Genomic DNA, 19,694 nt, shown 5'->3' with positions numbered 1-19,694 from the left:
ATATTCAGCTGCACTACATGTAACTGAAAAGAACAAAAACATGGACAAACAGACCAAAAACAAATCACACAAGAGCACACAGGTAGAAGTTGTAATGGACATTGCCTGTGGTTTACCTTTACCATCTCAGTTCATAAGTGTAAAGAAGCTTACTTACATGTCAGAGGGGAGAGATTCAAAAGTTTCCTTTAGTAATGCAATTCCTTTGATTAAAAACACTGGTTAAACAAGGGGAAAAAACTACAAAGGGAAAGAAAGTTAGTAACAAAGATTTTCAGCATTTTGAGATTTCAGCCAGAAAATAAAGTACAAATGCAGAAAATTCCAGTCATTAAGCATCCAACAAAACAGCACCACAAGAGAAAACACTTACAATTGATATGCCCAGTACCATCTCTCAGAAATGTTAAAACAAGACAATCGGTCATTCCCATGAGTAACTTACTCTCCTGGGTGACCTTAAGAGATCAAGGGTTATTGTAATAAAGAATAGAGGAGTTCCCCTTGGACAATGGTTGTCCCTTGGCTAACATCACTGAAGCACTTACCTGTTCTCCCACATTGGCATTTGTCTAGTTTTGATGTGTGTAAATTGGCAGCAACATTTCTTCCACTTTAACTGAGGATACCTAACTAAGTTTAAATCACCATGTGTTGCTTTGAGGTGATGCAAAGTACTACATAAATACAGATCTTGCTTACTTCCATAAAAATGTACTTAACAGTAAAATATTTGGACATTGATCAAATGTGGAATGATTGAATGGAGCTACCATAACCTTGAAAAAGATGGAAATGTTTAGCATTTACTTGTCCAAGATCTTAACAAAGTCATAAAAAATCATCTCACTAGTACAATCTTATAAATAGAACTGAAGTTGATGAAGCTGATTCATTTGATCAAATGCCAAGTTTTCGTTTTACCAATAGGCCACATGTCAAACCTCATAAAGCAGCCCATAAAAATACAAAATAAACATTAGCTGCTGAAAGGATTACAAAAAAAAAGATATGCTTTAATATGTACTTGTCAACATTTAAAAGAATGGCTTTGCAAAGATACGTTTTGCTTAAGTTTCACAATGACGCCAGTTCAAATTTCAAAATCAGAACTGTGTTCAATATCTTTACATCTAAGCTTTTTATCTGCCTATTTTATGCTACGTTACATTCATTCCCTATTTTCAGCTTATTTCTAGTCAAACAAGAGGAATTTAAATAATCAGGAGGAATGAGCTATTTGGCCTTTTAATCATCTAATACGATTGTGGCTGATCCTGTGCTTTCCAGCTGATTTATCATAACCCTTGGTGTTGAAAAAATCTATTGATCGTAACCGTCAATATATTTATTTAATAATAGAAAATAACTGCCATCTGGCCATTCCTTTTCCTCACTTCTAACTTCCAGGAGAAAATACAGGACATTTTAAGCCCAGATAACAAGACTAAGGAAGTTTCTTCCCCAATGCTCTCAAATTCTGAGCAAATAATCTCTATCACACACCCTTCCCAGAGATGCTGCCATATTCTTGGATTCTTAATACTACCTCTGTCAGTTAATCCTTAATTGTCACTTAAGCATTTCTTTTTACATTACTTCAAACTGCTCTGCAACTTTTGCACCATTCTGTTGTTTTGCACTGGTTGCTGTACTTATTGTTGTATCTATTATTCTCATACTTACTGTGTGAGCTTCATGTGAACAAGAACTTTCACCATATCCTGACAATAAACTTATATAAATATAACCTAATATATGACGATAAACTAAACTAAACCTGTATATGAATCTACACAACCTTCTAATGTAGAAATTAGAAATACCCTTTACATTGAGTAACTGTAAAATAAGGGGAGAAAAAGATATTTATATTTTGTTTCAAGGATACTCCTCAACGTTGCGAATGTCCACCACGAGCAGTTTTGGTTTTCCCGATTTTGTCTTTTTGGTGGGCATCTTGGAGTTTGTAGGTCCGGACAACTCACACAGATCAATTAGGTCCTCTGCAGATATCCGTGGTGACATTTCGGCCTTGAGTTCAGCTAACCTAATAGGTTCACGTGACTGAAAGAGACAACTTCTAATTAAAAAGCTGAGGGTACCATATTACACATTTTAAAACTGCAACACAGATACTGTACAAATATTACAAATGTTAACGATCAACTTTATGTTTTAAACTTTTAAAGATTGCCATCAAGCACTACAATACAACTTTCACATGGAGAGGGAATACGTTTGTGTCAACTCAAAGTGAATATTAGCAAAGAAAACAATAAATAATTGTATTGATATCCAGTCACCAAATTTCAAAATAGGAACTATGTACAAAACACAAAAAGGATCTTTGGTCCAAATTAAACTAAATCTCTCCATCTGAATATGATCCAGATTCCTCCAATCCCTGCATATTCATGTCTGTCTAAAAGCCTCTTACACGCCACGATCGTATCTGCATCCACTAACACCTCTGGCAGCCCATTCCAGAGAAACACAACTGTTTATGTGAAAAACTTGCCCTATACATTTCCTTTAATCCTTTCCCTTCTCACCTTAAATGCACGTCTTCTAGTATTGGACATTTGCACCCTGGGAAAATGATTTGGTCATCATTTTTAAGTCAAATATTATGGCTTTATTTTTGTACAATAATTTTACAAACCGTAAGGCATTTTAAGAAGTTAAGAAGCCAAACTTCAGGAAAATTCAATTGCTTCTGCACCATAAAGAGTTAATATCAGTGACCATGAAGCTACTGGATCATCATCAAACCCCTTCTGATTCACTGACATTGTTCAGGGAAGGAAATCTGCCTTCCATACACAAACGATCATATATATGATTCCAACCACAGAGCAACATGGATACCTTTCAAATGCCTTCAGAAGTGGTTAAACAAATCAGAGTTCAAGGGCTATAGCATGCTCACATTCCTGAAATAAAAATGAAAGGGTCTCTGCCCGAAACATCAACAGCGCTTCTCCCTATAGATGTTGCCTAGCCTGCTGTGTCCCACCAGCATTTTGTGTGTGTTGTTGCCTGAAGGTAGAAAATAGGTTGTCTATAAAGATAATTTCCATGGCAAACAGAGACACAGATATTTATAACGAACCTACTTTTGACTGGCTCATTGCTTCAGAATAAGTGATTGGTTCCAGTAGAGCAAAGGTGTGGTGCACAACCCACAAATAGGAAAGAACAGCAGCTTACTGCACAAGACATACACTGGCTCTTGAATCAATCTCCTGTGGAGTTTTATGTATATAACTCTGGACTGAGAGAGAGCTGAGGTCGTGGGATAATTGGGCCAGTTAATTGTTTCTAAATTCTAAAAATCAAACTTCAATGCTTTTCAGGATCCATTTCGTAAAATTTGGTAAAATATCTGTACTCCTTAGCTGTGGTGCTGCTGTTGAAAGAACTTATATTGTCTGTTTCTCTTAAGTTTGGTGATGGAAGTTATGATTAAAAGGTCGATGGAAATGCCAAAAGCATTGTGCATTACTCTTCTGCCCAATGCTGCTTTGAAATCTCACTCATGCTTGTGTCACTTTTCCTACCATAGCACCTGCTCTCACTCACTGTCATCCTTCAAAAGGGGCTAAAGCTGAAGAACACTGGTATATCTCACATGAAAAATTGCTTATTAAATTAGTTTCAACTTTTTGCACACATTAACTTTTATTATCAACCTCTGGTGCAATATTTCTGATTTTATGTCAGGGACAAAGAAGTAGTAAACATCCCAATTTCCAAACAGTTCCTACATAATGCTTCAAAGGACAAATATATTGATACCAAGGAACATTATTGATTTGTTCTGTTTTTAATACTTCATTGACATTTCCTGCTACTTTTGATGTAAGAGTACTTATTCAGTTGCACCAGATCATTTTCTTGGGATTTATATTTTCTTATTACTCAGCCAAACTTCCTGATTATTCATCAAACTCTGACTACAACAGAGGTGTTCTTACTGTTTCAACCCCATTTCGTGTCTTTTACTTGTAAGAAAGCACTTATTTTCATACTGTTTCCACCCACAAAATTATTCTTCCTGTTCAACTTTCCTTCAGCTTCATGGAGTCAGCATCAATTGAATTTTGTTCCCTAAATGAATTAGCTTATTGAGCTGGGATTCAATAGCTTTGTTTGTCCAATAAACGTTCCCTTCATAATTTGTTACTGTGTGATGATAAGGAGCACAGTACAGTAGAAAGTCATATGGTGTATGACATTCATCTCCAGGCTGTGCATGGGTTTGCATTTCTCTTTTACATAAACATGATTAAACATGAAACAGCTTCTTAAGCCTTGCCTTGCTTTGGCTTACAACTTGGCCAGCTGTACAACAGATACAACTTGAAACAAAACTCATTCACTTTTAAACTGAAATTGGAAAAGTGACCGAAAAACCAGGTGTGTAACCTCAATATGAACTTTTCATCTCTTTTGAAAATTTGGACTGTGTGTCATAATTCCCTGTTAGCCATTTGCCAGAAGAGATACCGGAGCTAACTATGTTTGTGTGTCCTTTTTAACACACAAAATCTCAAATCTCTAGCAGATCACTTCTGTGCAAAAGTAATTGGATACTTTCTTGAAGGAAAAATTATTGCAAACTTTTTAGGACAGGTTAACTGACACTAGCAGGACATCTTCAAAAAGATAGAAGGCCGGAGACTACTTTACTGCTCATTAAAATGATAGTTGATCCTGTTGCCCACTCTCATCCTATTCCAATTATTTCAGATTTGTACACAGTAAGTACCCCCATGCACGTTAAGTACAGAATTCCAAAGATAGACAGTCCTTTCCTGAAAAAAAAATCACCTAATCTCACCTATAAATGGCCTACCTGTTATCCTGAGATTATGCCCTAGTTCTAGGACCTCCAGAGAGAGCAACAGGCCAAGCGGCCTCTTCCAACTGCTGTTTGAAATATTTTAGGTGAATAGCAATGAAGATATTACTTAGGAATGTAACTTCATGACATAACCCCTGCTTCAAGTAGGCTTTAATTATACTGGTGCCCAAGAAGAATCTGTTTAGCTGCCTTAATGACTATCATCCAGTGGCTCTTACGTCTACTTTGATGAAGTGCTTTGAGAAGTTGGTGATGAAACATCAATACTTGCCTGAGAAGTGACTTGGATATACTCCAATTAGCCTACCGTTACTACAGGTCCACAGCAGATGCCATTTCATTGGCTCCTCATTCAACCCTGAAACATCTGGACAGCAAAAACGCATACACCAGGATGCTCTTTATCAACTACAGCTCAGCATTCAATACGATCATCCCCTCAAAACTAATCAATAAGCTTCAAGACCTTGACCTCAATATCAATATGTGCAATTGGATCCTCGATTTCCTCACTTACAGACCCTAGTCAACTCAGACTGGTAAAAACATCTCTTCCACAACCTTCATCAGCACAGATACACCACAAGGATGTGTGCTTAGCCTCCTGTTCTACTCATTTTATACTTATGACTGTGAGGTTAAGCACAGCTCCAATGCCATGTTCATGTTTGCTGATGACACCACTGTCATTGGCCAAATCAAAGGTTGGTGATGAATCATTATATGAGGGAGATTAAAAATCTGGCCACAGCAATAACCTCTCACCACAATCTTAGCAAGACCAAGGAGCTGATTATTGACTTCAGGAGGAGGAAACTGGAAGTCCACAAATCAGTCATCATCGGGGAATCAGAAGTGGAACGGGTCAACAACTTTAAATTCCTCAGTGTTATCAGTTCAGAGGATCAGTCCTGGGTCCAGCATGTGAGTGCTATTATGAAAAAAGCATGGTAGTGCGTCTACTTCCTTAGACATTTGCCATGATCCAGAATGACATCCAAAACTTTGACTAATTTCTATAGATGTGTGGTGGAGAAGATTATCAGGTTCTTAGTATTTGCTGCTTATTTATTATTATTATTGCTTTTTTTCTTCAGAAACATGGAAACAGAAAATCTACAGCATAATACAGGCCATTTGGCCCACAGAACTGTGCCGGCCATGTTCTTACCTTAGAAATTACCGAGGGTTACCACAGCCCTCTATTTTACTGAGCTCCAGGAGTCTCTTAAAAGACCCTACTGTATCTACCTCCACCACCATCACCGGCAGCCCATTCCACACACTCACCACTCTCTGCATAAAAAACTTACCCCTGACATCTCCTCTGTACCTTCTTCCAAGCACCTTAAAACTGTGTCCTCTCGTACTAGCCATTTCAGCCGTGGGAAAAGCCTCTGACTATCTACACGATCAATGCATCATTTTATGCACCTCTATCAGGTCATCTCTCATCCTCCGTCACTCCAAGGAAAAGAGGCCGAGTTCACTCAACCTATTCTCATAAAGCATGCTCCCCAATCCAGGCAACATCCTTGTAAATCTCCTCTGCACCCTTTCTATGGTTTCCACATCCTTCTCGTAGTGAGGCGACCAGAACTGAGCACAGTATTCCAAGTGGGGTCTGACCAGGGTCCTATATAGCTGCAACATTACCTCTCGGCTCCTAAACTCAATCCCATGATTGATGAAGGCCAATGCACCGTATGCTTTCTTAACCACAGAGTCAACCTGCGCAGCAGCTTTGAGTGCCTTATGGACTCAGACCCCAAGATCCCTCTGATCCTCCACACTGCCATCATATTTGACCTATCAAAATGAACCACCTCACTCTCATCTGCCACTTCTCAGCCTAGTTTTGCATCCTATCAATGTCCTGCTGTGATCTCTGACAGCCCTCCACACCATCCACAACACCTCCACCTTTGTGTCATCAACAAACTTACTAACCTATCCCTCCACTTCCTCATCCAGGTCAGTTATAAAAATCACGAAGAGCAAGGGTCCCAGAACAGGTCCCTGAGACACACCACTGGTCACCAAACTCCATGCAGAATATGACCTGTCTATAACCACTCTTTGCCTTCTGTGTGCAAGCCAGTTCTGGAGCCACAAAGCGATGTCCCCTTGGATCCCATGCCTCCTTACTTTCTCAATAAGCCTTGCATGGGGTACCTTGTCAAAAGCCTTCCTGAAATCACTACATCTACAGCTCTACCTTCGTCAATCAGTTTAGTCACATCTGTTCTTTTTGTATTTGCACAGTTTGTTGTCCTTTGCACATTGGTTGTTGGTCCATCCTGTTGGATGTGGTCTTTCATTGATTCTATTCTGTTTTTTTAGATTTACTGTGTATGGCCTCAAGAAAATGAATCTCCAGGATATTTATGTTGACATACATGCACTTTAATAGTAAATTTACTTTGAATATTGGCACTATACAATGTGGGTATTTTAAAGCTGGCAGTAACAATAAATTCAAAGTTTTATTGAGAACATTTTTGAATCAATTCTACAACTGCTGTTCATTTTGCTGACCTTGTGGAAGTTAATGCCAGAGGGAATGTACTTGAACATAATTTTTTCTCTTTGAATTGGCTTGAGGAGAGTTTGATGATAATATAACTATTATCACTGACCCATAGGGTCATCTGACAGATTAGTGTGTTTTGGACATAATGAACCAGATTCTGTGAATCTGAACCACATAATACATTGCTATTTTTAATACAGAAAATGGGCCACATTTGCAGAGATGAAGAGATAGCCAGTACATTGCAAATAAATCAAATTATTCATTTTATCTTACTATCTTTTCTTACTAGTCTTACTATCTTTTCTTTCAGTTAGTCCTGACGAAGGGTCTTGGCCCGAACCGTCGACTGTATTTCTTCCTATAGATGTTGCCTGGCCTGCTGCTTTCCATCAGCATTTGTGTGTGCTTGCTTGAATTTTCAGCATCTGCAGATTTCCTCATGTTTGTGAAATTATTCTTTTATTGGGTTTGTGTAAACAACATTCTTGCCCTTCCTCTCCCCATTCCTTACATAAAAAATAGAAAAAGGCTTGATGAGTTCAGATTCAACAATGCTCTAGAAGCTCAACATGCTACACAGTAAACTGTTTGATGGGTACCTCACACAACTATTCACTTACTCCACAAAAGACAGACAGACAGACAGACACACACACACACACACACACACACACACACACACACACACACACACACACACACACACACACACACACACACACACACACACACACACACTGTGCCACCTACACTGCAGCAACCAAGACTTCCTAACAGCACCTTTGAAACCCACAGCCTCTACCACTTAGAAGGACAAGAGCAGGAAAAGCATGGAAGTATCTCTACCTGGAAATTCCCCTCCAAACGACACACTGTACTGACTCACCATTACTTCACTGTCACTGGATCAAACTCCTGCAATGCCCTTCCTAAGAGCATTTTGAGGATTACCCACACTTCAGGAACAACAGCAGTTCAAGAAGGCAGCTCAGCACCACTTTCTCAAGAGGAGTTAGGGATGGGCAATTAAATCTGGTAGGGCCTACAAAGCCCATATCCTTTAAATGAATAAAAATATCTCCTGTACTCAAGAAGTTGTAGCCCTGGCTTGCTCAACATCAAATGACAAACTCATTATTCCAGGAATCAATCTGCTGAACCTTTGCTGCACTTGCTCTATTGCAAGACCATTCTTGCAGGGAGACTAGACTCTTACAAAATATTCCAGTTCTGACAATTTAGGCTAACATACTGTTTATCTTATTAACTGCTTGCTGAAACTACATATTAATGGTTGGTGTGTTATGCAGAGATTTTTGACACCCAGATCCTTCCAAACCCCAATGCCGCTCAATAATTCACTGTTTTTTGTCTATTATAGTGAATGATCAGCCATGATCTCAGAATGGCGGTGCAGACTTGAGGAGCCGAATGGTCTACTTCTGCACCCATTGTCTATTGTCTATTAAAAAATACTCTGCTTCTCCACTAGCTCATCTAGTTAATTGAGTGACTTCATGCTTTTCCACCGTATATTCCATTTGCTACACCTTTCTTTTTATTGTTTTTATCGTACTCTTAGCGCATTTTCCTTTCCTACACTTCTCTTTTTTTACTAGATTTGAAATTTAACTCATCCACTTTACTTGATCCATTATCTTCATATCCCTGCCCTCATCTCCACCATCTTCAATTTCCTTCTCTGGTTTTTACTAAGTTCCTTTAAGGAGAGCCACTGCTTGTCCCATTGCTCGCTGCCTGCCTGTTGCCCTTGTTGATTGTTACCAGCTCCTATTCTGTAGCCAGAAACTTAAAAAAATAGATTGTTGATAGAGACAACCAAGAAAATGATTTTGTAAATGAAATAACTTTGCTCTTCAATTTCTGCCATATTAGTCACATTACAAACTTCTTGACACCTATATTGAATCTTCCATTTATCAAAATTGTTCTATCTAGAGATCTGAAACCCCTCCTCATCACAAGCAATCTGAGAGCTGACCCGAGTTCAAGTAGCTAGGTTTTTTTCTATACTCTGGCCTGACCCTAAGGCATCTGCAGAAGAGCAGGGAGAAAAAAAACCCTAGAATATTGTATGCTCAATTCTATTGATTGAGAAGAGAGGAGAAGGATGGCAAAGCATCTTGACCTGGATGAAGTACTAAGCTAGACTGTTATGCAGTGTTAGACCTGACCCATCATTAACCTAGACCTGAACCTCAAACGGATTACACATCAAATCTGACATATTGCAGGATCTCGTCACGCCTCGGTCAAGAATGTCAGGTCCCATTTTGAGGGAGAACTGGTGAAGGCAGATGGCAGACAATATAAAAGGGATAGAACTAAATTACTCCTGACATGGAGTAATCTAATTCAATCCCTTGACTGTCTGGAATGGGAATTGCAAGACTCTGTGACAGAAAGTAAGGACTGCTTAAAACATCGATGTCTCCCTCTTCTCCCCACCCGACCCCTAAGCAGGACATAGATCACAAGCCCTGTATACACAGAGCCTCCAGCATTTTCAAAGACCCCTCCCAACCTTCCCAAAACCTCTTTGACTTGAGCAGAAGGTAACGCAGTAGAAGAACCAGAACAGTTAGGCTGAGTACGAGCTTCTTACAGCCCAACAGCTTCTTAACCAACATTGTTAGACTTCTTAACACCCTGTTGCCATCCAGCACACACGTACACCTTGTCTGAAAACTCTGCTGCCACACCTCCCCAACTCCCAAACACTCTCATCCTGCAGTGGCCACTTTTCAGAATCAGATCTTAATTGGAATCAGGTTAAATATTGCCGGCATATGTTGTCTTTGTGGCAGAAGTACTTAGCAATACATAATGATAGAGCTGACTAAGTTTACAACTCTGCAGCTTATTTTGATTCTGTGCAGTGGCACACCCCCCCCCCCCCCCCCCCCCCCACATACCTTACAGTGATGTTGCTGGTTAGAATGTTCTCCACAGTACATCTGTATAAATTTCCAGCCAAATTTCTTCAAACTCTGAATGAAATATAGCCACTGTTGTGCTTTCTTTGTAGTTGCTTCAGTATGTTGGGGTCCAGCTTAGATCCTCAGAGATACTGACATCCAGGAACTTGAAATTGCTCACTCTTTCCACTTCTAATTCCTCTATGAGGACTGGTGTGTGTTCCCTTGTCTACCCTTTCTGAAGCCCACAATGAGTTCTTTGGTCTTACTGACATTTAGTGCAAGGTTGTTGCTATGACCCCACACAACTAGCTGATACATCTCACTCCTGTACATCCTCTTGTCACCTTCTGAAATTCTGCCAACAGCTGTATCAGCAGCACATTTAAAGATGACATTTGAACTGTGCCTAGCTGCACAGTCATGGGTGTTATGGGTATGTTATTTTATTATAATAGTACCAGTAACTTTATGCTGTCTAACATAAACAGGCACTTTGTATTTCATATCATCCTGTTAATCTTCAGGCCATACCACTCAGGGACTTATGCTAATATTATTTTGTGGCTGATGTGCTGGATCACAATGAGATCTGCTGTGTGTGAATATATGTACTACGTTGTGCACCTTGGACCCACAGGAACAATGTCTCATTTAGCTGTATACATGTGTATGGTTGAATGACAATACACTTGAACTTGAAGAGTGGAAATGAAAGCACAAGTATCAATGTATTAGCTTTAGGACCCACATTAATTTTTCTGCAAAATCTAGCCGATCTTTTGATTTATTGAGTGATTAACTTAAAGGAAGATGAGTTATGTAGGCCAATAAACACTCGAGCATTATCTTATATGCAATGCAAAGTTTCTGAGTTGATTAGAGCACACTTTGAAGGATGATCCACATGCCTATTAAAAAGAAACATCTAATGCTAAGTTTATGAAAAGTTATTTATTCCTGGACTTTCTAAGGGAGAGATCAGCATTTATAACCATCAGAAATAGAAATAAATTATGCCTATTACTTGAAATTCAATCTTTAACAGAGGGGCTCTTGAACTTCAAGAATAAAATAAAGATAAATGGCATTATTATTCAGATGTTACTGTTTGTAACGAGACTGAAGATTGCAATTTTTATATAAAAATAAGCATGTCTCAGGTAATCTTGAAGGTCCATTAAGTTGCATCAGAATTCATAATTTCATAATTCTTTGTAAAAAAAAAATGAGGCACAGAATAGAACTGTACAAGGACAAATGGAAATGTTATATAGAATCACTACATTAGGAATTTTAAAAAGTCAAATAAAAAGAACATACAGGCTTGTGTATTTTTTTGGAAATTTTGTTTCCCAAAGGGACTGCAATTCCTGACAACTCGATAAACCCACAAGGATGGTTCTCAACAAAATAATCATGAAAAGTATCCAACATGAGACAGTGGGCAGAGAGATCCTCAGAGGGTGCATGTTGCTCCTTTTGTTTTAATTTGAAACACATGTTAAGTATTCAGGGCTGTTTCAGTCAGCCTACTTAGATTGGTCCCTTATTCATCATAATCATTAAAGGATGCAGTCTTCTTCACAACTCTAAAGCTTAACTTTATTGGTAGCTTACTAAATTCTGCTTCCCATTGAACTGTCAAAGGTTTTAAGCTATCTCACACACAAACTGGTTGAACATAATTCAAATAAATTTTCTGTGTGTGAAAATAGAGAACAAAGATGCCTCACGTCAAATGCCAGCTATCAAACTGTGGTGATTACTAGCATGCCTGGGCACAAAAATAGATCAAAGTAATATTATTTGAGATAAACAGAATCAGACTGAGCTGAAATCAGACAACTGATTGATGATGTCAGGCCCCGTCTAAGATGTGCTATCTGATAATACACACCAGATTTGGAGGCTTAATGTTTTCACTTAAAACTGTATTTGACAAGACAAATTGAAGTACAGTACATTATTTCGGATGAGATGTGAGATACAGGAGAATAGACACTTTGTATCTCTATTGAAATACAATGGTCTCTAATTACAAATGATATAGTCAGGGTAGAATTCAGCTGAAAAAAGGGGTATTTTGAAGATCATTAAGAGCCAGTTCTTACGAAAATCAAAGTTTACATGGCATTGCATTTTACAGAACATGCAACAATGTGGTTTCTTGCACATTAGTTGACCTACAAAGCTTGGATTTAGAGGTATTTTAACTGGTAATAATGATCATCTGATATGCAGTTAAATAAAAAGTGGGAGCAACATTGTAAACTACAGCCAATCCTAAAAAAAAGATCTAGTGTTTTCCTGGCATATATGACGAATAAACTCTTCTCGGGCTTCCAGTCGGTTACAGGTTACAACATGCCCCAGAAATCAGGGCCATTTCCCCAAGATGCAAGGATCCTCGAACAGAGCATCACAATGATGACACACACCCCTTTCTCATTGTCTTCACCATTCTCTCTTGGAAGTAGAGCCCATCCGCTGTGAAAGGCACAAGAAACCCAAATGATAGTTCACAGCGTCCTGGAAGGGGGATTATACAATACTGCTCCCACACAGTTTAACTTAAACATTATTATCCTGTTCCCTCTGGATAGCAAATTCTCTCCTCCTTTAGAGCACATCCATACTTGGAAGATCAGCTACAACTTTTTAAAACCTAAATTTAAATAGTAAGATTACTCAGGAGTGCTAACATTCATTCAGAAGAATAAAATCTGCAAAGCTTCTACAGTGGATAGAACAAATAAAAAAACTCCCCTAATCAACAAATCATTGGCACCTTTTTTTGTTTCATTAAGTTACTTAAGATATTTGTTCTGCTGTCTGTCAGCCAGTTGGGTGCACTGCATTTACTTCCATTCACAGGCGCCGCATGTACAGCTGGAGACAGTGAGAGAGTGGACCCTTGTTTCTTTATCTCATGGAATGAAAGATAAAGGTCAGTTCAAATCAGAAAGGGGCGGCAACGCAGCAGGCACAGAACTCATTCTTTGTACTGTGGGAAGAAATCGGAACACCTGGAGGAAACATATGCGGTCACAGGGTGAACATGCAAACTCCATACACATAGCCATGAAATTGAACCCAGTTTGCTGATGCTGTCATAGCAGTACACCAATTACTACATGCATTGGCTCTTCAGCTGGGACACAATCATTCACATTCCATCTTGGGAAATGTCAGATAAAGCATAAACTTTTAACTTCTTCACAAGAAAGTCCTTGAAGTCCCATACACCAGGCTCAAGAACAGCTACTTCCTGTCAACCATTGGGTCTTGAACCAACCTGCACAACCCCAATAACTATCTCAGTATAGTAATACAATGTCCTCAAGGATGCATGCTTAACCTACAGCCCTACTCTCTCTACACTTAAGCCTGTGTGGCCAGGCACAGCTCAAACACCATCTATAAATTTGCCAATGACATCACTGTTGTTTGCTGAATTTCAGATAGCGATGAAGAGGCATAAGTGAGCGAAATAAATTGGCTAGTTGAGTGATGTCGCAACAGCAACCTTGCGCTCAACCTCAGCTGATTGTGAAAGTATATAGCTCTGAAATTCTTTTTCTCCGGACAGTCACAAAACTAAGAAAGAAACTAACAGCCGCACAATCATCAGCCCTCCAAATTGCTCCTTGCTGCACAAATAAATCAAACAAAAACAGAACGGGTACATCGACCCCCAAATTCCCCTTCCCCCCACACACAAAAAAAGGAGAACGATCGGGCGATAAACACAGAATATAAAAAATAAGACTGAAAAAGTCTATAGTCTAAGTCCATATCCAAAATGTAGAAAACGTGGGTAAAATTCTCTGGGCACAGCGACAGGCCTTTCCTCTCTGTAAGCAGAGCAATATCACCAGCGGTAAAAAGGCAATCTACTCTCTCCATAGCTGATCAATCTACAAGTGATAAAAAAGAACAGTCTCCCCTCTCTGTAGCACAGTGATCTTGCCAGCGATAAAAAAGGCAGTCTCCCTTCTCCAAAATCAGAAACATCCTCCAGCGGTCAAAAGACAGACAGCTAGCTGGCGCTCACCTTCTGTATTCGCCTCGATGTTTCAATCTCCCTCGGCACTTTAATCAGTGAACAATGGAAGCTTTGACTGGTGAAATGGAGATGAACATCAGCTTGTGCCCTGCAGTCTTCTTGCCACGAGGTTCCTGCATGCTGTATCTACCTCCCGGTATCCCCTCGGAGACTGCAGAGCACTGGAATACCCAAACGATCTCTGAACAGCAAATTACAGGCTCTAACTGTTCCAGAATCACATTCAAGACGAAAAACAAACGTAAAAGACATAAAAGTAGTGAAATATATGGTTTCATGATCTATATCCAGAAGATGTTGACCAAAGGAACATCGTATCTTGACCGGAAGGGAAGTTCAGGAGAGCGTGCACCAGACCTCACTGAGGGATCAGCGAGGGAAAGCCTCTAGTTCCTGTATGTCACCATCTCAGAGGATCTATCCTGGACCCAACGTATTGATGCAATCATGAAGAAGGCATGCCAGCAGGAGTTTGAGGCGATATGGTATGTCATCGTGTCTGCATATGCACGGTGGAAGGCATTCTAACCAGTTGCATCATGCCTGATTTGAAGGTTCCAATGCATAAACTTACAAGAGGCTGCAGAGGGTTGTAGACTCAGCCAGCTACATCACGGGCAAATACTCCCCAATATCGAGGACATTTTTAAAAGGCAGTGCCTGAAGAAGGTAGCATCCAGCATTAAAGACCCTCATCATCTGGGACAAGTCCTCCTATCACTACCATCAGAGAGGATGCACAGGAGCATGAAGGCACATAATCAGTGTTTTAGGAACAGCTTCTTTCCCTTGCAATGACATTTCTGAATGGTCAAGAAACCAGAAACACAGCCTCACTATTTGTCTTTTGCACTACTTACTTTTATTGTAACTGATAGCAATTATTTATGTCTTGCACTGCAGCCACAAAAAACACCAAATTTCATGACATATATTAGTGTTAGTACATGTGATTCTGACTTTGTATTACAATGGAATATGCTTATCTTTTGTTTGAAATGTGTTCTTTATTGCATAAGGTTGGCACAATTTGTGTATGATTTATATATAGTTTATTTATTTCTTTTGATAGTTGCTTTCTTCATTGCCATCTGTCTGTGTTGCTTTTCCAACTAAGTAATTCATTATACATTGTACTTGTGCATCTGACAATAAACTCAACTTGACCCAAGAAAGAATACTGTGCAGCTGAGTTTTGTTTGGGAAAGTGCCATATTTTCTAACAGTACAGTTAATGCAATTTTGTGAAGTTGAACCACAAATCAGGCCAGCATGCAATGGAGTGCTGAACTAGACCACTCATGTGTTGTACCTCCCATTCGCCTGAAGGAAATATTCTGCAGAAGAGGAGAAATTAACCTCAAGGGTAACTGGAAATGTCAAAAAAATGATGGCCCTGCTAATGTGTGTACTCCAAAAAAATTAATAAGTGTGTAAAGAAAGAGTTGGTAAACATGTATGCAAATATTGACTGCCAGTTGGCCACTGCAGTCAATGTACTGGCAGAATGAAATTCCTATGAATGTTTCATGCTAGTATCCAAAAGTACTGGGCAAAAGTTAATTAGAGAAGGCTAAAAGGTTAGAAATGACATGGAAGAAAGCAAATTGGATTTAAAATAGAGAGCTTAACACACTTCTTCATAATGTTTGGCTGGATATTGGGTCCCACAGGATTAATTTCTATTCACTGATCAATGAACCATAAACAACAGAGGAATACTGATGAGATGGCAAAATAAATATGAAGGAGCAAAAGGAATTCTCTTTCAATGAGGACTTATTTAACTAAAAGATAACACACGTTGAATGGAAGTGGGTTCAGTAACTTGGAAGTGGAAATGCATTTGTGGACCTAAATTATGGAACTTAAAGGCAACATCTCAGGTTCATGGACTTTAAATTATTAATGGTATTTTATATTTTACAATATGAGCAACATAATATAAAAATCTGGGAATTATCTCGATAAAACCTGAATTGCTGTATTGCATACTGCATTTGATATCATTATACATGGATGAGGTGGTGGAGTGGGGCTGGTAAAGATTGTTGGAAAAATTTAGATCTGTACTCACAGTGACTAAACTTCAAGAGCCAGCTAATATCCACGTTACTATTTCAATCTGAGACTACAACCTTCCGAAACCTCTCCGGTCAATCAGCTCTCATACTCAAATATAATAAAAGTGTTTATTTTAAAAATCTGAGCCAACAAAAGAGAAGCTCAGGGATTTGTTTCATTTTAGTTGAAGGAATGAAACTTGACAGGCCTGTGAACAGATGAGGGGGCTGAAATTTTCTCTTTGGGATATCATGTCACAGTACTGTGATTACCACCAAACCTGGTGCAAGATCTTTATCAACCACCAGGTCAGGAAAATAGCAGCCCCATTTAGCACCACTTTCAAAGAGAAGCATATTTATCCTAACCCTTCTGAGGAGGCATGAAAAGGTTAGCAGTACAAATAAGCCCTGGTCCCTGGATCAGAAAAACACAGTGAGGAGAGGGACAAAAATAGAATTTTAAATAATAAGCAACTTATTAAATCTTGCAGAGCTTGCAATTTAATGCAACTACGGCTATTCTGGTTCATTAGTTCAATTGTAGCTTGCATAGAGCATGCGGTGTTGAAAATGAACTAAATTCCACTCTAATTCTTTGACTTTATCGGGGATTTGTTTATTAATTTAAAAAATGTAGTTTTGACCATGAAACTCTTTGAGATGCACTGAGAGCAGATAGTTACTTTGCAGTGATAATGATTATCTTGTAGCGCCTCATTTCCTAGCGTATCCGAACCGACTCACAATTAGATAGCCTACGGGGGTTTGCGAGCACAGAGCTTTGGAGCCTCTTCGCCATGGGGGGCCGGTTGACAGAGGCTTAAAAGTGAGGCTGAAGTTTTCGAATAAAGTTTTTCCTTCGACTGCAGTTACCGACTCCGTGTCGTAATTTTAGCGCTGCTTGTAGCACACCGCTACAATTGGTGACCCCGACGGTCCAAACGATTTTTGGACCAGAAATGACCGACGCCGCCTCTGTTCATGCGGTTTCGTTGAAACTGCCGGGTTTCTGGACACAGCGCCCGGACCTATGGTTCCAGCAAGCCGAAGCCCAATTCCACGTTCGCCGGATCACCTCAGAAGACACCCGCTACTACTACGTGGTGGGCTCCCTCGACCAGGACACAGCTGCCCAGGTCGCGGAGTTCGTACAGTCGCCCCCGGCAGACGGCAAGTACACGGAATTCAAAGCCCTGCTCCTCAGGACTTTCGGACTCTCACGGCGCGAGCGGGCTGCCCGTTTACTGCACCTGGATGGCTTGGGCGACAGACCTCCATCGGCTTTAATGAATGAGATGTTGTCTCTGGCCGAGGGACACACAGGCCTCATGTTTGAGCAGGCATTCCTGGAGCAGCTGCCCGAGGACATACGCCTGCTGCTGTCCGACGCGGATTTCAGTGACCCCCGGAAGGTGGCAGCCCGGGCGGACTTGCTGTGGAACGCCAAAAAGGTGAGCGGGGCGTCCATCGCACAGATCTCCCAGCCACGCTCCCGGCAGCAAACCAGTCCAGGCCCGGCCGCAGAGCCCACTAACCCCCGGCCCAATGACCACTGGTGCTTCTACCACCAGCGGTGGGGCGCAGAAGCCCGCCGTTGCCGCCCGCCCTGCAAGTTCCCGGGAAACGCCAGGGCCAGCCGCCGCTGATGGCTACGGCGGCTGGCCATCGGGATAGCCTCCTGTATGTGTGGGATAGAAGGTCGGGACGCCGGTTTTTGGTCGATACTGGGGCTGAGATCAGCGTTTTACCTCCGACGAGTTACGACACCCGCAGCAGGGCACCGGGTCCCCCCCTGAGGGCCGTGAATGGCAGCACAGTAAGGACCTATGGCACCCGTCAGGTGCAGCTACTGTTCGGCCCCAGCCAGTTCACGTGGGACTTCACACTGGCCGCCGTAGCCCAACCGCTTCTGGGTGCGGATTTTTTGCGAGCTCACAGCCTGCTGGTTGACCTGCCCAGGAAGAGACTGGTACACGCCGAGACCTTTCAGACGTTCTCCCTGGGCGCGGCCCAGTTGCCAGCCCCTCACCTCGGCTCCATCACGCTGTCCGACAACGATTTCACCAGGGTCCTGGCGGAGTTCCCATCGGTTCTGGCACCGCAGTTCACAGCAGCCATGCCCAGGCACGGCGTACAGCACCACATCCCGACACAGGGACCACCCCTCCATGCCCGTGCTCGGCGGCTTCCCCCGGACAAGCTCCGACTGGCGAAGGAGGAGTTCCAGAGAATGGAGGAATTGGGGATCATCCGGCGGTCCGACAGCCCCTGGGCTTCCCCCCTGCACATGGTGCCCAAAGCGACGGGGGGCTGGAGACCGTGCGGCGACTACCGCAGGCTGAACGAGGCTACTACACCGGACCGCTACCCTGTGCCGCACATTCAGGACTTTGCGGCAAACCTGCACGGCGCCCGGATCTTCTCCAAGGTCGACCTTGTCCGAGGGTACCATCAAATCCCGATGCATCCTGACGACGTCCCCAAAACGGCTCTCATCACCCCGTTTGGCCTCTTCGAGTTCCTCCGCATGCCGTTCGGCCTGAAGAATGCCGCACAGACGTTCCAGCGGTTAATGGACGCGGTGGGACGGGACCTGGACTTCGCGTTCATCTATTTGGATGACATCCTCATAGCCAGCGGCAGTCGTCAGGAGCATCTGTCCCACCTCCGTCAACTCTGCGCCCGACTGAGTGAGTACGGTCTTACAATCAACCCTGCCAAATGCCAGTTCGGACTTGATACCATTGACTTCCTGGGCCACAGGATTACTAAAGACGGGGCAACCCCTCTGCCCGCTAAGGTAGATGCGGTCCGCCACTTCCCCCGACCCACCACGATCAAAGGCCTTCAGGAATTCGTAGGTATGGTCAATTTCTACCGCCGCTTCCTCCCTTCAGCTGCCCGGATCATGCGCCCCCTGTTCGCCCTGATGTCGGGTCCGAGCAAGAACATTACCTGGGACGAGGAGTCCGCCGCCGCTTTCGTTCAAACGAAGGAAGCTTTGGCTGACGCCGCAATGCTAGTACATCCCAGAATGGACACCCCTACCGCCCTCACAGTGGACGCATCAAACACGGCAGTCGGTGGGGTGCTGGAGCAGCTCATCGCAGGTCGCTGGCAACCCCTGGCGTTTTTCAGCAAACACCTGCGGCCACCCGAGCTCAAGTACAGTGCTTTTGACCGGGAACTGTTGGCGCTCTACCTGGCAATCCGG

General features: G+C 41.8%; 1 protein-coding gene across 2 annotated transcripts in view; it reads right to left on the bottom strand.

The window, feature by feature from the left end:
* tbck (TBC1 domain containing kinase) overlaps positions 1-19,694 on the bottom strand; it is a 229,090-nt gene that overhangs the window by 52,345 nt on the left and 157,051 nt on the right. For both annotated transcript variants that reach the window (XM_059965386.1, XM_059965385.1), the window contains exon 24: positions 1,892-2,067. In XM_059965386.1, coding sequence (XP_059821369.1) covers positions 1,892-2,067 — 176 coding nt within the window. The remainder of the gene's footprint in view (positions 1-1,891; positions 2,068-19,694) is intronic.

The sequence above is a fragment of the Hypanus sabinus genome, chromosome 3, assembly GCF_030144855.1.
Source record: "Hypanus sabinus isolate sHypSab1 chromosome 3, sHypSab1.hap1, whole genome shotgun sequence".
In the NCBI taxonomy this organism is placed as follows: Eukaryota; Metazoa; Chordata; class Chondrichthyes; order Myliobatiformes; family Dasyatidae; genus Hypanus; species Hypanus sabinus.
The sequence above is the reverse complement of the archived record's forward strand: the minus strand, read 5'-3'. Positions and strand labels throughout refer to the sequence as shown.